This window comes from Anomaloglossus baeobatrachus, chromosome 6, assembly GCF_048569485.1.
Source record: "Anomaloglossus baeobatrachus isolate aAnoBae1 chromosome 6, aAnoBae1.hap1, whole genome shotgun sequence".
Classification (NCBI taxonomy): domain Eukaryota; kingdom Metazoa; phylum Chordata; class Amphibia; order Anura; family Aromobatidae; genus Anomaloglossus; species Anomaloglossus baeobatrachus.
This window is the reverse complement of record NC_134358.1, coordinates 419,410,450-419,431,389: the sequence shown is the minus strand read 5'-3', so window position 1 is coordinate 419,431,389 and position 20,940 is coordinate 419,410,450. Positions and strand designations below refer to the sequence as shown.

At 42.6% G+C, this 20,940-nt stretch overlaps 1 protein-coding gene across 1 annotated transcript in view; it reads right to left on the bottom strand.

The window, feature by feature from the left end:
* CNTNAP2 (contactin associated protein 2) overlaps window positions 1-20,940 on the bottom strand; it is a 2,823,191-nt gene that overhangs the window by 1,472,323 nt on the left and 1,329,928 nt on the right. The window contains exons 6-7 of the mRNA XM_075315157.1: window positions 6,051-6,235; window positions 3,772-3,915 (exon numbers count right to left, since the gene is read on the bottom strand). Coding sequence (XP_075171272.1) covers window positions 3,772-3,915; window positions 6,051-6,235 — 329 coding nt within the window. The remainder of the gene's footprint in view (window positions 1-3,771; window positions 3,916-6,050; window positions 6,236-20,940) is intronic.

The following is a 20,940-nucleotide window of genomic DNA, read 5'->3' as shown; positions in this document are numbered from 1 at the left end:
GCCTCTGCTCTGTGCCAGTCATTGCACTGGCTGCCCATATATCACAGGATCCAATTCAAACTGCTTGTTCTCACCCACAAAGCTCTCAACAGTGCGGCACCCCCCTACATCTCCGCCCTCCTCTCTGTCTATCACCCCACCCGTTCTCTACGCTCTGCAAGCGACTTTCGACTAACATCCACACTAATTCGAACCTCCCACTCCCGGATCCAAGACTTCTTCCGAGCTGCACCAACCCTCTGGAACGCTCTACCCCAAGAAGTTAGGACAAATCCCAACTTACTCAGCTTCAGACGCACCCTAAAGATGCATCTTTTTAGGGCGGCCTATCACACTCCCTAATCAGATTCGATTCACATAGTCCCTCTACAACCTCTCACAACATAACTCCACATCAAACTCCATGGCACCCAAATGCATCTCAAGGCTCTGGCCCACTGGTCCAGGAAACCATTATCTATCCCCCATTTTCGTGAGATGGCTGGATTTTCATTGTAAATAAACACTTGAACCTTGCCTCTCCCTCCCATCTCATTGTAGATTGTAAGCTCTCACGAGCAGGGTTGTGTTTTTTCGTTTTTTTCCTCTAAATATTGTATTTCTATAACTGTTACTTGTTTGTATATGATCCTCCTGAATTTTAAAGCGATGCAGAATATGTTGGCGCTATAGAAATAAAGATTATTATTATTATTATTATTTCTTTCAGTGAAAATCTTTTAAAAAATAAAGGATAACATTTTATATTCAGGAGCTGAGTTCAAGAAATAATTATATATACTTTGACATTCTTTACATAACACACATAGTTCAACCTATATTATATTAAGAGTTTTAAAACAAAAGCAGTAGCACATCGCTTTTGAGAGGATTATTTGTAAAATCATAAAGTTTCAGTTTTCTGCACATAAAGAATAAATCACCTGTGACAATAGAACCTATTTTTAATCTGCATTGATTTGCATCTTTCACTCACTAAAGATGTCTCTTCCAGAGCTCTCTTTCTCTTCTGTTCTACTTGATCTGTCCTCAAGTAGTTATAATGCTGTCGGTCAAGCATGCACAGATACACATAATGATTCTGTCTAATAAAACAGTCCTCAGGCACCCTTACAACATCCTAATTGATCTGACAGACCAATTGTAATACAGCTTAGTTTGCTATGCTTGACTCTGCCTTGCCAGCACGGAGGAAGCATGTGTCACACTGTACAAAGGGCCAGTGAGAAGTAGTACAACATATAACCCACTAGGTGGCAGCAGTGTAGGGAAGGAGAGTCAACGTAACATTGTAACAGAAGGGAGGCTGAAGTACAGCAGAGTAACTTAAGCAGGCAGTTGACAGGCGAACCATCAGGGGGCAATAAAGTCGTCAAGCAGTCAGGGTCTAGCCGGGAACTCAAGTAAATGCGGAATAAAAATTAGGTCAGAAAACAGAACCGAGGTGGGATGCCGGGAGATCAGGTATGCAGAGGGAAACACAAAGGACACAGGGAACAGAAGACAAGACCCTAGGTTGAGGAGACACAAACATGGAAAGAAGATGAACCAGGATGGATAAGCAAATGACAGGAGTGGGGAGTCAGGGACTGGGACAGACGGATAAACAGGGGAGGGTACAGGTCAAGGCCCAGTAACTAGGAGTCAGATCAAATAAGAAATCTCACCAAAGCCAGTCACAGCTGCAGAGCAAAACTATAGCCAGCACTGGAATGCAGGTGCAGTACCCAGATATAGGTCTCCTGAAACTGGAACAAGGCCCATGGGAGTTAACCCCTGACATGACCAGGCCAGGTCTGGGAATCTCTGGAGTGGGGAAACCAATCCTGGATCATGACAGCATGATCATGCTCTAATGAATTTACTGATACCAGCTGCATATTGAACTAATAACCCTGTATAATTCATTAAAAAAGATGCACCTAATGACCCTGTCAAATAAAACAGCCCTCAGACACTCACAGCATCATTTTTTTCTCAGACAGTTTTAAAACATTTAAACCTAGCTCTACAACACATGCATGTGAGAACATGAATAATATGAAAATGACCATAAACCATCAATGAAATGTGGAGTTTAAATAATAATAAGCCTTCTCTTCCTGTTTACTTAGGGACACTGGGAAATCAAAAGGCACAAAAAGGACAATATTTATATGATTTTGTACACCAAATCATCAGTGTAATAAACCTTAATATTCATATCTATTTTTCACACAAATAACCTTACAAGATTTTTCTAAATTTATGTCTGTATTAATAGTAATAACCTAGTACAATAACTAGTCTACTACACCACTTCAATTTCCCATTTGCCTTTTCTCCCTCTAGTTTCCCCTTTTTCCCCTCCCTTTAAATTTGTGTTTTCTCTTTCTCTCTTCTGTGTAATTCATTTTTTTGTTTTTTCACTCCATCTGTCTTATCTCTCTATTTATTGAGAGCTAACTATTTTAGTAATTAAGCACAAGAGAGAGTAGAGAGAGGGGGCTGCAGCACGGAGAAGAAGTGTGCTTCTGGGAAATGTAGTTTTAGCTGATATCAGACCATCAACGATTCAGTTCTGTGATGTCTGATGCATAAAAGCAGAAAAAGGAAATAAAAAAAATGAAATAAACACTTTGTTGGTTTCTACTCTATATTACAAATAGGCATTCAGATACTGTGTTTTGTAAAAAAATGTTGCCATTGTAATAATAATAAAAATACCTCAAACTGGAAATGTAGTATAGTTCTCCCGGTATAGCCATGTCAATTACCTTATGTGCAGGGCATTATAGCATTGGTCTCCAGCGTTACGTCCACTCATATAGTAACAGTTAGTGGCTTGTAGTTGTAGACATAGAGGACTAAGCTACAATGCCCTTTACATGAGGTAAGAGACATGGCTATACCAGGAGAACTATGTTACATTCCTATAAACTACTGAGTAAAAGGAGTGTTTAAATCAATAAAGCATGAAATGTTATTAAATGTCATAAAAAATATGGAAATTCCCAGTTTACAGAAAAGTATATGTAAAACGACAAGACACAATTTGAAGACATGGGGAAGAAAAAAGGATGTGGTGAGGTTAATGTAGTTTGATTAAGCTGTAACTTTACAAGTGAAACGTGCATCGGGGGTCTTCACTGGAGCTCCAATTTGTTTATAGGACTGCACGCAGCACTTTAATAGGTATGTACCTCCTTAATGATCCTGATTCTTGACTTCCTGTGGTGAAATGGCTGAATTGCTTCCCATGATTATACATTGGTATGTGGGAGCAGGACCTCATGGGGCATAAGATATATTAACTACATAGGAGACAAAATGTCTGCAGACCTACATTAACCTCACCACATCCTTTTTTTCCTCCATGTCTTCCAATTTTGTCTTGCCTTTTAACGTGCACATTTTTGTAATGTGGGTATTTCCATATTTTTAATGACATTTAATAAAATTTCATATTTTATTGATTTAAGCACTCCATTTTCTCAGTTGTTTATGCATATTTATGGAGTGATCTAATATGCTGGTTGTCATAGGGTGACACTGTCATCAGACAACCATCTGTGTTCACCTTGCGCCATATGGTTCTGGCTTTTCTTATATTACATTTCTAATTTGAGACATTTGCAAATAATATTATTATTATTATTATTATTATCCCTATTATATATTGGGATAGGATCTCAGCGATTTAAATACCCCTTTAATGGTCATGTAAAAAATTGAACAATTCATCATATTTTACATACTCAGTGCAAAACAGGGCAAAGGAGCACAACATACCACATTATAGGAATTCATCTTCTTTCTTCTTGCAAGGTCTGTGATATTTAGTGAATTGTATTTAATGCTTTCCATACAACCCTTGAAATTTCTCCTGCTACTTGAACTTGGTTTTCCAGACAAAGGCATTCCTCCGAATGTTAGCTGGAAAGGATATTAAACAATTTTACTACTATTGCAATTTTTTGTATTTTTGAAATATGTGCATTTGCATGCTAAAAACGTATCAACTTATTGTAAACATTTTATTAATATGAACAAAAATAAGCATTGAAATATCGCATAGAACAAAAAAAATGATATTAGGGCACCATAACCTATGGCAGTAATATTGTAGAGTTCATTATAGATTTTAAGATTTCCATATGAAAAAAATAGTTTGGCATCTTGCTACAAAAAATATGTTTTGTTATGTTATGTTTTTTACTTTGCTGAGTGCTAATTTATAACAGTTAAAGCCAAAACAAAGTCTTTCCCTAGAGGAGCAATCAACTAAAAACAGAGTGGGAACATTCATCTTTATATACCATGTTAAAGAATTCTGCATTAATAGAAGGGATCGTCTGTTCATCCTCTTCATATCTTGGTCAGAATGGAGAGTGGTACAAAGAGAATGAAGATCCTGCCCTTTGTAATGCTTAGCTCCCCCGGTTGTTATACAGCAGGGAAATGTAACTGTTAAGGCTGCTTTACACCAGACAATCTATCATGCGATAGATCGTCGGGGTCACGGTTTTTGTGACGCACATCCGGCATCGCTGGCGATGCCGGCCTGTGTGACACCTCCTAGCGACGCAGTATCGCTCACAAATCGTGAGTCGTGTACTGCTCGCTAGGTTCCATAATATCGTTTAATTTAGTAGTTCATCGTTTCCGTGGTAGCACACGCCGCTCCGTGTGACACCCCGGGAACGATGAACAGCAGCTCACCTGCGTCACACGGCCGCCACCGGCTATGTGAAGGAAGGAGGTGGGCGGGAAATTTACGTCCCGCTCATCTCCGCCCCTCCGTTTCCATTAACCGGCGGCCGTGTGACGTCGCTGTGACGCCGAACGTCCCTCCCACTCCAGGAAGTGGACGTTCGCCGCCCACAGCGAGGTCGCACGAGAGGTAAGTATGTGTGACGGGGGTTACTGACTTTGTGCGACATGGGCAGCGATTTGCCCGTGACGCAAAAAAGACGGGGGCGGGTACGATCGATTGTGAAATTGCACAATCGGTCGTACCGTGTAAAGCAGCCTTTAGGCAATGCACCAATGTGGAGGTTTTTTGCATTTTTGCATGTGTTTTTCCTTGCTTTTTTAATCAATAAATGCAAGAAAAAAGCATCCCATCAAAGTAAATGAGAATCCTGACTTGCTGTGCACACGCTGTTTCTTTCTTTTTGCAGATTTTGTTGCTGAAAAAAGAAGCAGCATCTCAATTGTTTCTGTATTTATTTCCTGTGTTTCTATACTCCCCTGCAATGCTTTATCACTACAGGGGATTATAGAACAGCACTTCGCCTCACACACCGTGCATACAGCATGGTGTGTGAGGCTCTCAGTAGCTCAGTAACCCAGGGTCGTCATGGTCACAACCCAGGGTTACTATGGCAGTGATCAGGTTCCTGTGATCGCATTACAGGGACCCAATCACCACGGACAGGTAAGTGATTCCTCTCCCTGCTTCCAGAATGCTGCAACTGCACTAATTGCAGCCTTCAAGGGGTTAAACTGCTGGGAGAGGTGCGGACACTGCTGCCAGCAGTGAGAGCAAGGTCCTGGCTGTAATATTAGCCAGAAACCCAGTGGCAATCGTGGAGGTATATTTCCTAAACCCCTGCAATCGCCATGACTAAGAAAAGCACAAACAATGTAAGACAAACTGCATGTGAAACAATGCACGAGTGCAATACATTTTTTTTTTCTGCTGCATTTTTCCTGCCAAAACATTTTTTTTATGTGCATAAAAGAAGCGCATAAAAAACCTTATTGTCAGGTTTACCCACAGATTACAGATGACTGTCAGGATTCTCCACAGACTACACGCTGACTGTCAGGATTCCCCACAGACTATAGCATTAGGAGACACTTAGATAAACTTGTCAAGCAGACCTTCTAATAAGCAAACATTTTATAAAATGTTTCCCTAAAATAGTATTTTAGCATTAATTTGCTTACATCTAGAATATCAATGTAAATCCTTAAAATGGTAAAGAAAGCAATATTAGAAAAGACAAAAAAACACAAGCAGCCTAAAATTATGGTGTTTAAAACAAAAAAATTCAAACTCATACCTCAAAATCCAGGTCCAATTTAACAAATTCACCGTTAGTTTTAAAATGCTGTATATGGTTGTCAAGTGTAAGGTTTATATGTTTTTTATGACGATCTATTATAACCGAGTGCCAATGATGGTCATCTAGAAGACTTCCCGTTGTTACTGTGGTGTGACCATAAATGTTTCCATACTGGTTACTTCCTGATAGAGGATGAAAAAAGATTATTTTACTGACTGAATAAGAAAACTGTATACTATATATTAGGTATCATAGTGTTCTCAATATGATAAAATTATAAAATATCATTAAAAGAAATGACCTCACTATATTAAAATAACTTCTAATTTTGTTATAGGTTTTTAATAATGAACATGTAGTTAATAATGTTAAATAGGAACTTGCACATATTTATACATATATATATATATATATATATATATACATATATATATATATATATATATATATATATATATATATATATGTATATTTATACAGAGGGTGAAATAAGAATTGAACATGTCACCAATTTTCTAAGTAAATACATTTATGAAGATGCTATTGTCATGAGTTTCTCACCACATGTCATTAACAACCCATCCAATCCACACAGGCAAAGAAATCAAACCATAGATGTCCATACACTTAGTAATGTGTAATAATAAGAAATTATACAAGGAAAAAGTATGGAACACATGATGAGAGAGGTGCAAAAAGCCATGAACATTCATGACTAGAGATGAGCAAACCAGTGGACGTTCGGTTTAGCTGGCACAGCCGGACTTTAGCTAAAGTTCAGTTTGGTACCTGGACTTGACCTGAACCCCAATGGAAGTCACTGATTGGGTAGTTTGTGTCTCTGCCGAAATGCAGCCAGCCATAAACAGATCACTTCCAGGGGAGTGTGTGCACACTACAACAGATCATGCTGTTGTTACCTCCAGTGCGAGCTGTTCAAACACTGCAAGCGGCTCACACTGGGCTGAGCACTGAGCGTACCTGACCACAGTGATGCTCACGTGAGTGGTTTGCATACATAAAGCACCAGAACTCCAAACCCAAAACCTGTTTTTTTGTAAAGTCTGTGCTTCGTATGAACATTGAACATCAAACACTAAGCCTTGGATTCGCTGATCTCTAGTCATGACACCAGTTGTTCCATTTCACAGCAAAGTATTGATGGATTAGAATAACTAAACAATTTATATCAATTAAGAGAATCTGTTAACAAGTAGAGATGAGCGAACCGGTCGCGGTTCGGCTCGAGGTTGGTTCGCCGAACGGACCTCCCGTTCGAGTTCGGTTCGTCGAACGTTCGACGAACCGAACTCGAACTGCATAGGAAACAATGGCAGGCAATCACAAACACAGAAAAACACCTAGAAAACACCCACAAAGGTGTCCTAAAGGTGACAAACAACTCAAACACATTGGAAAGTGACAAGGACATATACTCATGCGAAAACAAAACAGCTGGACAAGGAAAAAGAGGAGGACACACAGATATAGGCATGGCACGCCCTTCTAAAATCATGTAAAACACCGCAAGGTGACTCCAAGCGGAGTCTCCCTTTTTTCCAAAAATTGGGCCACACACACACCCACCCCTTCAGTGGCAGCACTTGTGCCCCAGTTGTACACTTCACAGCTACATTTGCATCAAGCACATTCAAAAATACGCCATTCTTATCCGTCCCCAGGATGACACCGGGGTAGGTAGCAAAGTCTTTCCTGATCCCAGCTCTGTTCATCTTGGCTTCTTTTAAAAACACAGCAAGCAAGGGTTACTCCAAGCGGAGTCTCCCTTTTTTCCAAAAATTGGGCCACACAGACACCCACCCCATCAGTGGCAGCACTTGGGCCCTAGTTGCAAACAGGATGTTTTGATTTGCATCAAGCACATTCAAAAATACGCCATTCTTATCCGTCCCCAGGATGACACCGGGGTAGGTAGCAAAGTCTTTCCTGATCCCAGCTCTGTTCATCTTGGCTTCTTTTAAAAACACAGCAAGCAAGGGTTACTCCAAGCGGAGTCTCCCTTTTTTCCAAAAATTGGGCCCACACACACCCACCCCTTCAGTGGCAGCAGTTGTGCCCCAGTTGTACACTTCACAGCTAGATTTGCATCAAGCACATTCAAAAATACGCCATTCTTATCCGTCCCCAGGATGACACCGGGGTAGGTAGCAAAGTCTTTCCTGATCCCAGCTCTGTTCATCTTGGCTTCTTTTAAAAACACAGCAAGCAAGGGTTACTCCAAGCGGAGTCTCCCTTTTTTCCAAAAATTGGGCCACACAGACACCCACCCCATCAGTGGCAGCACTTGGGCCCTAGTTGCAAACAGGATGTTTTGATTTGCATCAAGCACATTCAAAAATACGCCCTTCTTATCCGTCCCCAGGATGACACCGGGGTAGGTAGCAAAGTCTTTCCTGATCCCAGCTCTGTTCATCTTGGCTTCTTTTAAAAACACAGCAAGCAAGGGTTACTCCAAGCGGAGTCTCCCTTTTTTCCAAAAATTGGGCCCACACACACCCACCCCTTCAGTGGCAGCAGTTGTGCCCCAGTTGTACACTTCACAGCTAGATTTGCATCAAGCACATTCAAAAATACGCCATTCTTATCCGTCCCCAGGATGACACCGGGGTAGGTAGCAAAGTCTTTCCTGATCCCAGCTCTGTTCATCTTGGCTTCTTTTAAAAACACAGCAAGCAAGGGTTACTCCAAGCGGAGTCTCCCTTTTTTCCAAAAATTGGGCCACACAGACACCCACCCCATCAGTGGCAGCACTTGGGCCCTAGTTGCAAACAGGATGTTTTGATTTGCATCAAGCACATTCAAAAATACGCCATTCTTATCCGTCCCCAGGATGACACCGGGGTACGTAGATAAAGTCTTTGCTGATCCATGACTTGTTCATCTTGGCTTCTTTTAAAAACAATGTAAGCAAGGGTTACTCCAAGCGGAGTCTCCCTTTTTTTCCAAAAATTGGGCCACACAGACACCCACCCCATCAGTGGCAGCACTTGGGCCCTAGTTGCAAACAGGATGTTTTGATTTGCATCAAGCACATTCAAAAATACGCCATTCTTATCCGTCCCCAGGATGACACCGGGGTAGGTAGCAAAGTCTTTCCTGATCCCAGCTCTGTTCATCTTGGCTTCTTTTAAAAACACAGCAAGCAAGGGTTACTCCAAGCGGAGTCTCCCTTTTTTCCAAAAATTGGGCCACACAGACACCCACCCCATCAGTGGCAGCACTTGGGCCCTAGTTGCAAACAGGATGTTTTGATTTGCATCAAGCACATTCAAAAATACGCCATTCTTATCCGTCCCCAGGATGACACCGGGGTAGGTAGCAAAGTCTTTCCTGATCCCAGCTCTGTTCATCTTGGCTTCTTTTAAAAACACAGCAAGCAAGGGTTACTCCAAGCGGAGTCTCCCTTTTTTCCAAAAATTGGGCCCACACACACCCACCCCTTCAGTGGCAGCAGTTGTGCCCCAGTTGTACACTTCACAGCTAGATTTGCATCAAGCACATTCAAAAATACGCCATTCTTATCCGTCCCCAGGATGACACCGGGGTAGGTAGCAAAGTCTTTCCTGATCCCAGCTCTGTTCATCTTGGCTTCTTTTAAAAACACAGCAAGCAAGGGTTACTCCAAGCGGAGTCTCCCTTTTTTCCAAAAATTGGGCCACACAGACACCCACCCCATCAGTGGCAGCACTTGGGCCCTAGTTGCAAACAGGATGTTTTGATTTGCATCAAGCACATTCCAAATCCACAAGCATTTACTCTCCCCAGGATGACACAGGGGTAGTAAATTCCTTCTGGATCCATGACTTGTTCATTTTGATGAACGTCAGTCTGTCCACATTGTCACTGGACAGACGCGTGCGCTTATCTGTCAGCACACACCCAGCAGCACTGAATACACGTTCAGAGACAACGCTGGCAGCTGGACACGACAAAATCTCCAAGGCGTAACTGGAGAGCTCTGGCCATTTTTCTATGTTTGAAGCCCAAAAGGAGCAAGGCTCCAGTTGCACAGTCATTGCATCGATGTTCATTTGGAGATACTCCTGTATCATCCTCTCCAGCCGTTGAGTATGTGTCAGACTTGTTGTCTCTGGTGGCCTTGCAAAAGAGGGTCTAAAAAAATTATGAAAAGATTCCATAAAATTGCTGTTACCGGCACCAGATACGGTCCTACTGGTACGGGTAGACTGGTGAAGATGACGAGACCGTCCCATGTTTGTCAAGTTACAACTGGGAGATTCCCTCCCTGCACCTGCACGGTTGTTTGGTGGAAAAGCCGAGCTAAGATCGAGTAACAGCTTCTGCTGATACTCCTGCATACGTGCGTCCCTTTCTATGGCTGGAATTATGTCACAAAATTTGGACTTGTACCGGGGATCTAATAGTGTGGCAATCCAGTAGTCATCATCACTTCTAATTTTGACAATACGACTGTCATGTTGGAGGTAGTGCAACAAGAAGGCACTCATGTGTCTTGCGCAGCCATGCGGACCAAGTCCACGCTGTGTTTGTGGCATAGAGGTGCTAACCGTTCTTTCTTCCTCTGACATCTCCCCCCAACCTCTTTCAACTGAAATTTGACCAAGGTCTCCCTCATCCGCTGAGTCTTCCATGTCCATGGACAGTTCGTCCTCCATTTCTTCATGTTCTCCTGCACCTTGCTCAACATTTCGCCTGCTACTATGCGCCCTTGTCGATCCCTGTTCCCCATGGTCCCATGCCTGCTGCGTTGGTGATGATGAACGTCTGGATCTTGGTGATGTTGTTGTCCCTTGCACATATGAATCCTCCTGTAGTTCCTCCCCTTCATGTTGTCCCACCCCCTGACTCCGAATAGTGTTTAGCGTGTGCTCCAGCATGTAAATGACTGGAATCGTCATGCTGATAATGGCATTGTCAGAGCTAAACATATTCGTCGCCATGTCGAAACTGTGCAGAAGGGTGCATAGGTCCTTGATCTGAGACCACTCCATCAGGGTGATCTGCCCCACCTCTGCATCTCGTTGGCCCAGGCTATACGTCATGACGTATTGCACCAGGGCTCTGCGGTGCTGCCACAGTCGCTGTAACATGTGTAGAGTTGAATTCCAGCGTGTCGCCACATCGCATTTCAGGCGATGAACCGGCAGGCCGAAAGACTTCTGGAGCGATGCAAGTCGCTCAGCTGCGGCGCTTGAACGCCGGAAGTGAGCAGACAGTTTTCGTGCCCTGTTCAGAAGGCCATCTAGGCCGGGATAGTGTGTTAAAAATTGCTGCACGACAAGGTTCAACACGTGAGCCATACAAGGTACGTGTGTCACCTTGCCCAGGCGAAGGGCCGCACCCAGGTTTGCAGCATTGTCGCACACGGCCTTACCAGGCTGCAGGTTGAGTGGAGACAACCATTTATTAAACTCGGACCACAGAGCTGACCACAACTCCTCAGCTGTGTGACTCTTATTACCAAGACATGTCAAGCTAAAGACCGCCTGATGCCGTTGCGCTCGGCTGCCAGCATAGTAATGAGGCGTGCGTGATTCCTTCTGCGCAGTGAGAACGCTGGTGGCCTGACCAGGCAGGCTTGGGGCGGAGGTGGAGGACCCAGATGAGGTGGAGGATGCAGAAGCTGTGGCGGAACTTGGACAGACAGAGGATTGACACACAAGTCGTGGGGACGGCAAGACTTGTGCAGCAGACCCTTCACCATCTATCACCATAGTTACCCAGTGCCCAGTCAGCGACATGTAACGTCCCTGTCCATGCTTACTGGTCCAAGTATCGGTGGTGAAATGCACCCGTTCACACACAGAGTTTCTCAAGGAAGCGGTGATGTTGTGTGCGACATGCTGGTGTAGCGCGGGCACACCTTTCTTAGAGAAGTAGTGGCGACTAGGCATCTGGTACTGGGGCACAGCGACAGACATAAGGTCTCTAAAATCCTGTGTGTCCACTAGGCGGAAAGGCAGCATTTCGGTAGCCAACAGCTTACAGAGGGATAGAGTCAACCTCTTAGCTTTGTCATGGGTCGGAGGAAGTGGCCTTTTATTTGACCACATCTGAGGGACAGAGATCTGGCTGCTGTGTGTAGACGGTGTTGAGTAGGGTGTCCCTGGAAAAATGCAGGTTTGTGAGGAAAGTGCAGGCGGAGACATGATGTTGCCTTCATCCAACGTTGGTGCTATCGATGTCTGAGAGAGCTGTACACACTCACTTGTTTCCCCTTCCAAACCAACTGACGACCTTACAAGCAAACTGCCTGTTGCGGTTACAGTGGTGGAAGTTTTGCGTGGAAAAACAGGTGTGACAGCTGTCCCCACAGTCCTAGAAGATGAAGAGCGCGCGGATGCACTGGAAGGGGCGGGCGGTGGATGGTTCGCTCCGCTAGCCGGCATTGCAGCACGGTGAGCTTCCCACCGGGACTTATGATATTTATTCATGTGACGATTCATGGAAGAAGTTGTCAAACTGCTGAGGTTTTGACCTCTACTAACAGAATCATGACAAATGTTACATATCACATGAGTTGGGCGATCTTTTTCGATGTGAAAAAAGGCCCAGGCTAGGCAAGGCTTAGAGGCCATGCGACCTGTTGATCCACCCCGAATAATGCTCATAGGCAGAGTGGTGGCTGAGGATGCAGTTGTAGACGTGCTACCAGTGCTCCGACTCTGTCCAGGAAGGCGCAAGGTAACTTCGTCGTCGGTTGCATCCTCCTCCACCGCCTCTGTTGACCTCCTCGAGTGCCTGACTGGGGGTTGACAGTAGGTGGGATCTAGAACGTCATCATCAATTGTTGTGTTTGCACTCCCCTCCCCCTCAGACCGAGCCTCTTCTTGCCCTGACCGAATATTTAAGTTGTCATCCCAATCGGGTATCTGCGTCTCATCTTCATCAGTATGTTCCTCATTGTCTATAACCACAGGTGTTACAGTTTGTGACAAAGGGTCAACATTATGCTCAGAAACTTGGTCCTCACGGCCTGAATCTGAGTCACAAAGGTTCTGGGCATCACTGCAGACCATTTCCTGTTCTGTACTCACTGTAGCTTGGGAGCAGACCTCTGATTCCCAGGCTATAGTGTGACTGAACAGCTCTGCAGACTCAGCCATCTCAGTTCCACCATACTGTGCAGGGCTGATGGAGACTTCAGAGCTGGGAGAAATCAAGTGTGATTGGGATGACAACTCAGAGGAATGGTGTTTTTTGGATGCGGTACTTGAAGTGGCTGAGAGGGCACTTGTTGGACCACTTGAGATCCATTCAAGCATTTTCCTTTTTTGCCCATCATCTACCTTTGTTCCTCTTGTTCGTGTCCGTAAAAAAGGGAGCACATCGGATTGTCCACAATAAGTAGTAGACATCTTACTTTTGCTAGTAGATGGTCTATCTTCAGCAGATGATAATGGAGCTTTGCCACCTTCCCCACTGACAAAACATTTTTTGCCTTTTCCACCACGCCTCTTCCCCTTTCCACCAGCATCTGTCATTTTGCCACTCATGTTGATTGCGACAAGATTGTGGACTGAAAATGTGGTAGTAAAAATTGAGAGGTGGTGAAGATTGCAGTGGTGGTCTAGCTTTATTAACAGCAGAATAATAAAGAATAAATATCCCTGACAATGTAACTTAGTTATAATTCGTTGGAGTGTGCAACGCAGGCAGACGTGCTGCAAATGTCTTGGCACTAGTGGGACTATAGCAAAGTCCAATAGCCACGTATAGGATGCCACTAGGTACACTGAGTGTTTGCTAGTATAATGGCTTCGTTATAATTAGTTGGAGTGTGCAACGCAGGCAGATGCGCTCTGCAAATGTCTTGGCACTAGTGGGACTATAGCAAAGTCCAATAGCCACGTATAGGATGCCACTAGGTACACTGTGTGTTTGCTAGTATAATGGCTGAGTTTAAAAAACTTGGAGTGTGCAATGCAGGCAGATGTGCTCTGCTAATGTCTTTGCACTAGTGGGACTATAGCAAAGTCCAATAGCCACGTATAGGATGCCACTAGGTACACTGAGTGTTTGCTAGTATAATGGCTTAGTTATAATTAGTTGGAGTGTGCAACGCAGGCAGATGCGCTCTGCAAATGTCTTGGCACTAGTGGGACTATAGCAAAGTCCAATAGCCACGTATAGGATGCCACTAGGTACACTGAGTGTTTGCTAGTATAATGGCTTCGTTATAATTAGTTGGAGTGTGCAACGCAGGCAGATGCGCTCTGCAAATGTCTTGGCACTAGTGGGACTATAGCAAAGTCCAATAGCCACGTATAGGATGCCACTAGGTACACTGAGTGTTTGCTAGTATAATGGCTTCGTTATAATTAGTTGGAGTGTGCAACGCAGGCAGATGTGCTCTGCAAATGTCTTGGCACTAGTGGGACTATAGCAAAGTCCAATAGCCACGTATAGGATGCCACTAGGTACACTGTGTGTTTGCTAGTATAATGGCTGAGTTTAAAAAACTTGGAGTGTGCAATGCAGGCAGATGTGCTCTGCTAATGTCTTTGCACTAGTGGGACTATAGCAAAGTCCAATAGCCACGTATAGGATGCCACTAGGTACACTGAGTGTTTGCTAGTAAAATTGCTTAGTTTAAAAAACTTGGAGTGTGCAACGCAGGCAGATGCGCTCTGCAAATGTCTTGGCACTAGTGGGACTATAGCAAAGTCCAATAGCCACGTATAGGATGCCACTAGGTACACTGAGTGTTTGCTAGTATAATGGCTTCGTTATAATTAGTTGGAGTGTGCAACGCAGGCAGATGCGCTCTGCAAATGTCTTGGCACTAGTGGGACTATAGCAAAGTCCAATAGCCACGTATAGGATGCCACTAGGTACACTGAGTGTTTGCTAGTATAATGGCTTCGTTATAATTTGTTGGAGTGTGCAACGCAGGCAGATGCGCTCTGCAAATGTCTTGGCACTAGTGGGACTATAGCAAAGTCCAATAGCCACGTATAGGATGCCACTAGGTACACTGAGTGTTTGCTAGTATAATGGCTTCGTTATAATTAGTTGGAGTGTGCAACGCAGGCAGATGCGCTCTGCAAATGTCTTGGCACTAGTGGGACTATAGCAAAGTCCAATAGCCACGTATAGGATGCCACTAGGTACACTGTGTGTTTGCTAGTATAATGGCTGAGTTTAAAAAACTTGGAGTGTGCAATGCAGGCAGATGTGCTCTGCTAATGTCTTTGCACTAGTGGGACTATAGCAAAGTCCAATAGCCACGTATAGGATGCCACTAGGTACACTGAGTGTTTGCTAGTAAAATTGCTTAGTTTAAAAAACTTGGAGTGTGCAATGCAGGCAGATGTGCTCTGCAAATGTCTTGGCACTAGTGGGACTATAGCAAAGTCCAATAGCCACGTATAGGATGCCACTAGGTACACTGAGTGTTTGCTAGTATAATGGCTTCGTTATAATTTGTTGGAGTGTGCAACGCAGGCAGATGCGCTCTGCAAATGTCTTGGCCCTAGTGGGACTATAGCAAAGTCCAATAGCCACGTATATGATGCCACTAGGTACACTGAGTGTTTGCTAGTAAAATTGCTTAGTTTAAAAAACTTGAGTGTGCAATGCAGGCAGATGTGCTCTGCAAATGTCTTGGCACTAGTGGGACTATAGCAAAGTCCAATAGCCACGTATAGGATGCCACTAGGTACACTGAGTGTGTGCTAGTATAATGGCTTCGTTATAATTAGTTGGAGTGTGCAACGCAGGCAGATGCGCTCTGCAAATGTCTTGGCACTAGTGGGACTATAGCAAAGTCCAATAGCCACGTATAGGATGCCACTAGGTACACTGAGTGTTTGCTAGTATAATGGCTTCGTTATAATTAGTTGGAGTGTGCAACGCAGGCAGATGCGCTCTGCAAATGTCTTGGCACTAGTGGGACTATAGCAAAGTCCAATAGCCACGTATAGGATGCCACTAGGTACACTGAGTGTTTGCTAGTATAATGGCTTCGTTATAATTTGTTGGAGTGTGCAACGCAGGCAGATGCGCTCTGCAAATGTCTTGGCCCTAGTGGGACTATAGCAAAGTCCAATAGCCACGTATAGGATGCCACTAGGTACAGAGTGTTTGCTAGTATAATGGCTGAGTTTAAAAAACTTGGAGTGTGCAATGCAGGCAGATGTGCTCTGCTAATGTCTTTGCACTAGTGGGACTATAGCAAAGTCCAATAGCCACGTATAGGATGCCACTAGGTACACTGAGTGTTTGCTAGTAAAATTGCTTAGTTTAAAAAACTTGGAGTGTGCAATGCAGGCAGATGTGCTCTGCAAATGTCTTTGCACTAGTGGGACTATAGCAAAGTCCAATAGCCACAGATAGGATGCCACTAGGTACACTGAGTGTTTGCTAGTATAATGGCTTAGTTAGAATGAGTTGGAGTGTGCAGAGGACAAGAGGGTACAGTGGCAGGATTGTGGTGCTCTGGGTAGAGGAATGGAAGCCTGCCTTTCTATTCCCTCCTAATGGTGAAATGCAGGGAGGAAATCCCTGACCTGGGCTACACAGACGCTGTTGCTGTTTGCAGGACCTGTCACCTATGGCTCTCTGACCCTGCCGGTACGAGCCCTTAAAAGGACTGCTAGAATGTGCTCTCCCTAAGCTGTCTAACGCTGTGTATGCAGCGCATACAGCTGTATCGGCGATAGGACAAAGGACGGAACTGCGACAGTGATGTCTGACACCAAAGACGCAGAAGGCAGATAATGGCGATCGTGAAGAAAATGTCCGGTTTTATAATGCAGGGACATGTGACATGCAGATCCTATCACACATGCCGTTGCTTCTCTGCCTCAAAGTCCACTTAGGTGTGTGTGTGTCTGTGATTGGCTGACATGCTGGCCAGCCCCACAAGACGCGCGCGCTTAGGGAAGGAAGACAAGAAAAAAAAAAAAAAAATGGCGATCGCCATTATAGAAACAGCAGTGATCTGAAGGCGCTGTTCACGCACACTATACACTGAAATGTGATAATAGTTTGATTCACAGAGTGACTTACACTATTACAGCAGAAACCAAGCTAAGATTTAGCTGTTTTTTGGCTGCTAGAACCGTTCTCGAACGTTTCTAGAACTATCGAGCTTTTGCAAAAAGCTCGAGTTCTAGTTCGATCTAGAACATGCCCCAAAATCACTCGAGCCTAGAACTGGAGAACCACGAACCACGAACCGCGCTCAACTCTATTAACAAGTCTCATACATTTTGACCAATGAAGATTTTCCATGTATCTGACATTGTGGTGTTTCTTATAAAACTTTTCTGAGAGCTACACATATAATAAAACATCCTAACTAGGCAGCTATTCAGCAAGTTTTACTTCATGCAGGAGTTGCCCTTCTGGTGCTGTCAGCAATGAAGATTAAAAAAAAGACATTATGTGGGTTCCCGCCTATTTTTCATTGCTAGTGCAGGCAAAATAGACATCTGGGGTTTGCAGCACTTAGCTGTCAGCTTTACCTTAGTTGGTTATCAAAGTGAAGAGGATACTACACCGGTTTTTTAATTATTTAACCCCTCAATGACCGTGACATGTGAATATGACATCGCGATTTAAATCCCCGCTGCGGTAAATCTTCATTTACCCGACCCCATCGGTGGCGCTGTGATGTGATCACTGTGAGCTGACGGTTTTCATGGTAGCACAGGGTCATGTGATGACTCTTGTAGCTATCATGACTCACTTCCTATTTCAGCCAGCCGAGCGCTGATTGTAACAAGAGGTGAATATTTCTGGTGATCACAGCTGTGTAGCTGTGATCAACAGAAATGAATGAGCGATCAGACTGCTGATTCTTATAGTCCCCTAGGGGGATTAGTAAAATAAAAAAAGTAAAAAAAAGGTTTAAAAAATTAAAAAAAATAAAAAATCCCTAAAAGTTCAAATCACTCCCTATTCACCCCATTGAAAATTAAAGGGTTAGAAAAAAAAATTATACACACTTTTATTATTGTCGCATTCAGAAATGCCTGATTTATCAAAATCTAAAATCAATTAATCAGATCGGTAAATGGCGTAGTGGCAAAACAATTCAAAATGACAAAATTACATTTTCTGGTTGCCATAAACTTTGCGCAAAATGCAATAACAGGTGATCAAAATGCAGCACCTGCGCAAAAATGGTACCATTAAAAATGTCAACTTGAGTCACAAAAAATAATCCATAACTGAGCTATAGATCCTAAAAAATGAGAACCCTATGGGTTGCGGAAAATGGCGCAAAAAGTTTGTCACTTTTTTGGACAAACTTCTGAATTTTTTTAACACCTTAGATAAAAGTAAACCTATACCTATATGGTATCTATGAACTCATACAGACCTAAGGAATCATACCAAACCATCAGTTTTACCATATAGTGAACATGGAATAAAATATCCCAAAAACAATCATGGAATCACACTTTTTTGCAGTTTTTCCACACTTGGAATTTTTTTGCAGTTTTCTAGTACAATATATGGTAAAACTTATGGTTTTATTTAAAAGTACAACTTGTCCCACAAAAAAAAATCCCTCATATTGCAAGATTGACGGAAAAATAAAAAGTTACAGCACTCGGAAGGAGGGGAGCAAAAAATAAAAAAAAAAAGAAAAACGGAAACTCAGCCATTGTGAAGGGGTTAAATAAATAGAAAGGTGTGGGCTCCTACCTGTTGTTAATAACCAGCCCTATTTTGATAACACCACCCTTTACTGCGACCATTTTATAGCCATTTTACAGCACAGAAGTTTGGTTCTCCATTGACTTATATGGAGTTTGGCATCTGGAGTCAAGTTCAGGTCAAGTCCGAGTCCCAAACCTAACTTTTATTTAAATTCCCGCTAATCATGGTGAACTTGAACTTCCATGGGTCTGTTCATCTCTAATCACAACTGTATTAAAAGTAGTATGTAAAAGTAGTAGTAATAAGCATTTAAACAATTTAACACATTACAAGAAATATGATGTCCTTTTTCAGAAACCAGTTACTTCTGCAGAACATCATTTTCTTACTCTATGATAACTTTTTCTTGCTTCTGTACTTTATATAAGTGTCTGCAGATTACTCTGCGTCTGATCACTATGTAAGCTACTACCATTACTTTAGGTAATCACTTGCTCTGGTAAGTTACTCTCGGCTTTGCTCCTTTTATTGAAAATGTTTCTTTGAATGGATAAAAGTCTAAAGTGAATTATCACTTGTCAATACGACCAATTACAAATTTTTCTATTTCTACAGTAAAATTACCAAGATCTAATTTCTTTACTGAACAGAAAAATACAATTGAATAACCTCAGTTGTGCTGCAGATGTCAGGGATATGAGTTGTCACCTGTCTGTTCATTATAAAAATAGATTGTTGGAGAATGAAATGGAAAATTTAGGTTGAAGTGTCAAATAAAAATGAACTTTTAGTCAGAGGCCAGCTCATTATTATTGTATTTCTGAGTTTAAGTAAGAAGACTTTCTATGCCCCACGGTGGAGAGGAGTCCATTAACACCATTGACAATGGTAGTGGAATACTGAAATACTTGGTTATTAGTTTAGCCACTTAAAGCCACATGCACACTTTAAGTATTTGGTGAGTTTTTTACCCTAGTCTTTGTAAGCCAAAACCAGGAGTGGAATAGTTAGAGCAAAAGTATAATAGAAACATGTCACCACTTTTACATTTCTTACCCACTCCTGTCTTGGGTTGCACATAATAAGGTAAAAAGAACTCACCAAATACTCAACAAGTGCACATGGTCTAATGCTAAATGTTGTATATCTATTTTATATATATATATATATATATATATATATATATATATATAGATATCAATCTGTAGCACATCACTTTGTGACCTATGATGGATATATACCCCATGGTACAACTTCTGAACTGATCAGCTGCAAGAAGCTGATGTATACTCCCATTTGGGCAACTGATGTAACTTCTAGGATCAGCAATCCACCAATCCACACAGTGTAATCCCTCATTTGCCAATGTTAACAGTGACAGTAGCACATGCAGAAGTTCACAGAGGAAAAAGAACTCTGTCAGATTACTGGTAGCCCCGCAGCATGATCACGTGTGACAATGGACTGCTATTGCAATTGGAGGCCTGACAAAAGCCTATTGGTTTGTTACACACCAAAACCAGAGGCTGGGCCTAAGGTTGGTGTCGCACTTGCAAGTGCCTCACGTGTATCTCGTGCGAGTCTCGCATTGCATCACCCGGCACAAACTCACAATCTCCTCACAGGAGCGGGTCGGTTGCATGCATCTCTAAGCAGCTGAGATGCTCTTGTGAGGAGAGTGTGAGTCCATGCCAGGTGATGCAATGTGAGACTCACGCGAGATACACGTGAATCACTCGCAAGTGTGACACCGACCTTACAGTCAAGCACTTACAAAATAGTCTAAAACACAGCACTATTGAAGGAATGTACAGTATTACTAATGTTACCATAGGATTACATGTTCAAGTCCACTTGAAGAGATAATATTTTTTAAAAAAATTACATTTTTTTAAAGTGTTTATAAAAATTATAGGCACTCTCCATAAAAAAACAATTTTCCCAATAAAAACAAACTTCCCAAAAAAATATTTAGCTTAAAATATGCTGTACCATTAACATTATTTATTCCACAGTGTGAACTCCACAAAAAAGAGAGGAAATAATGGACAAAATTGACATTTTTGTTTATCTCGCTTTGTAAAAATAAAATAAATTAAAAGTGAGCCAAAAAATTATATATGTCAAAATGATTCCAATAAATACTACAGCTTATCATACAAAAAACAAGCTTTAAATGAAAAAATTGAAATGTTGTAGTTCCCCGAAATTAAAGAAAAAAAGATATTAATATTTGTGTTAAGAAGTTATATCCTCATATAATAATTGG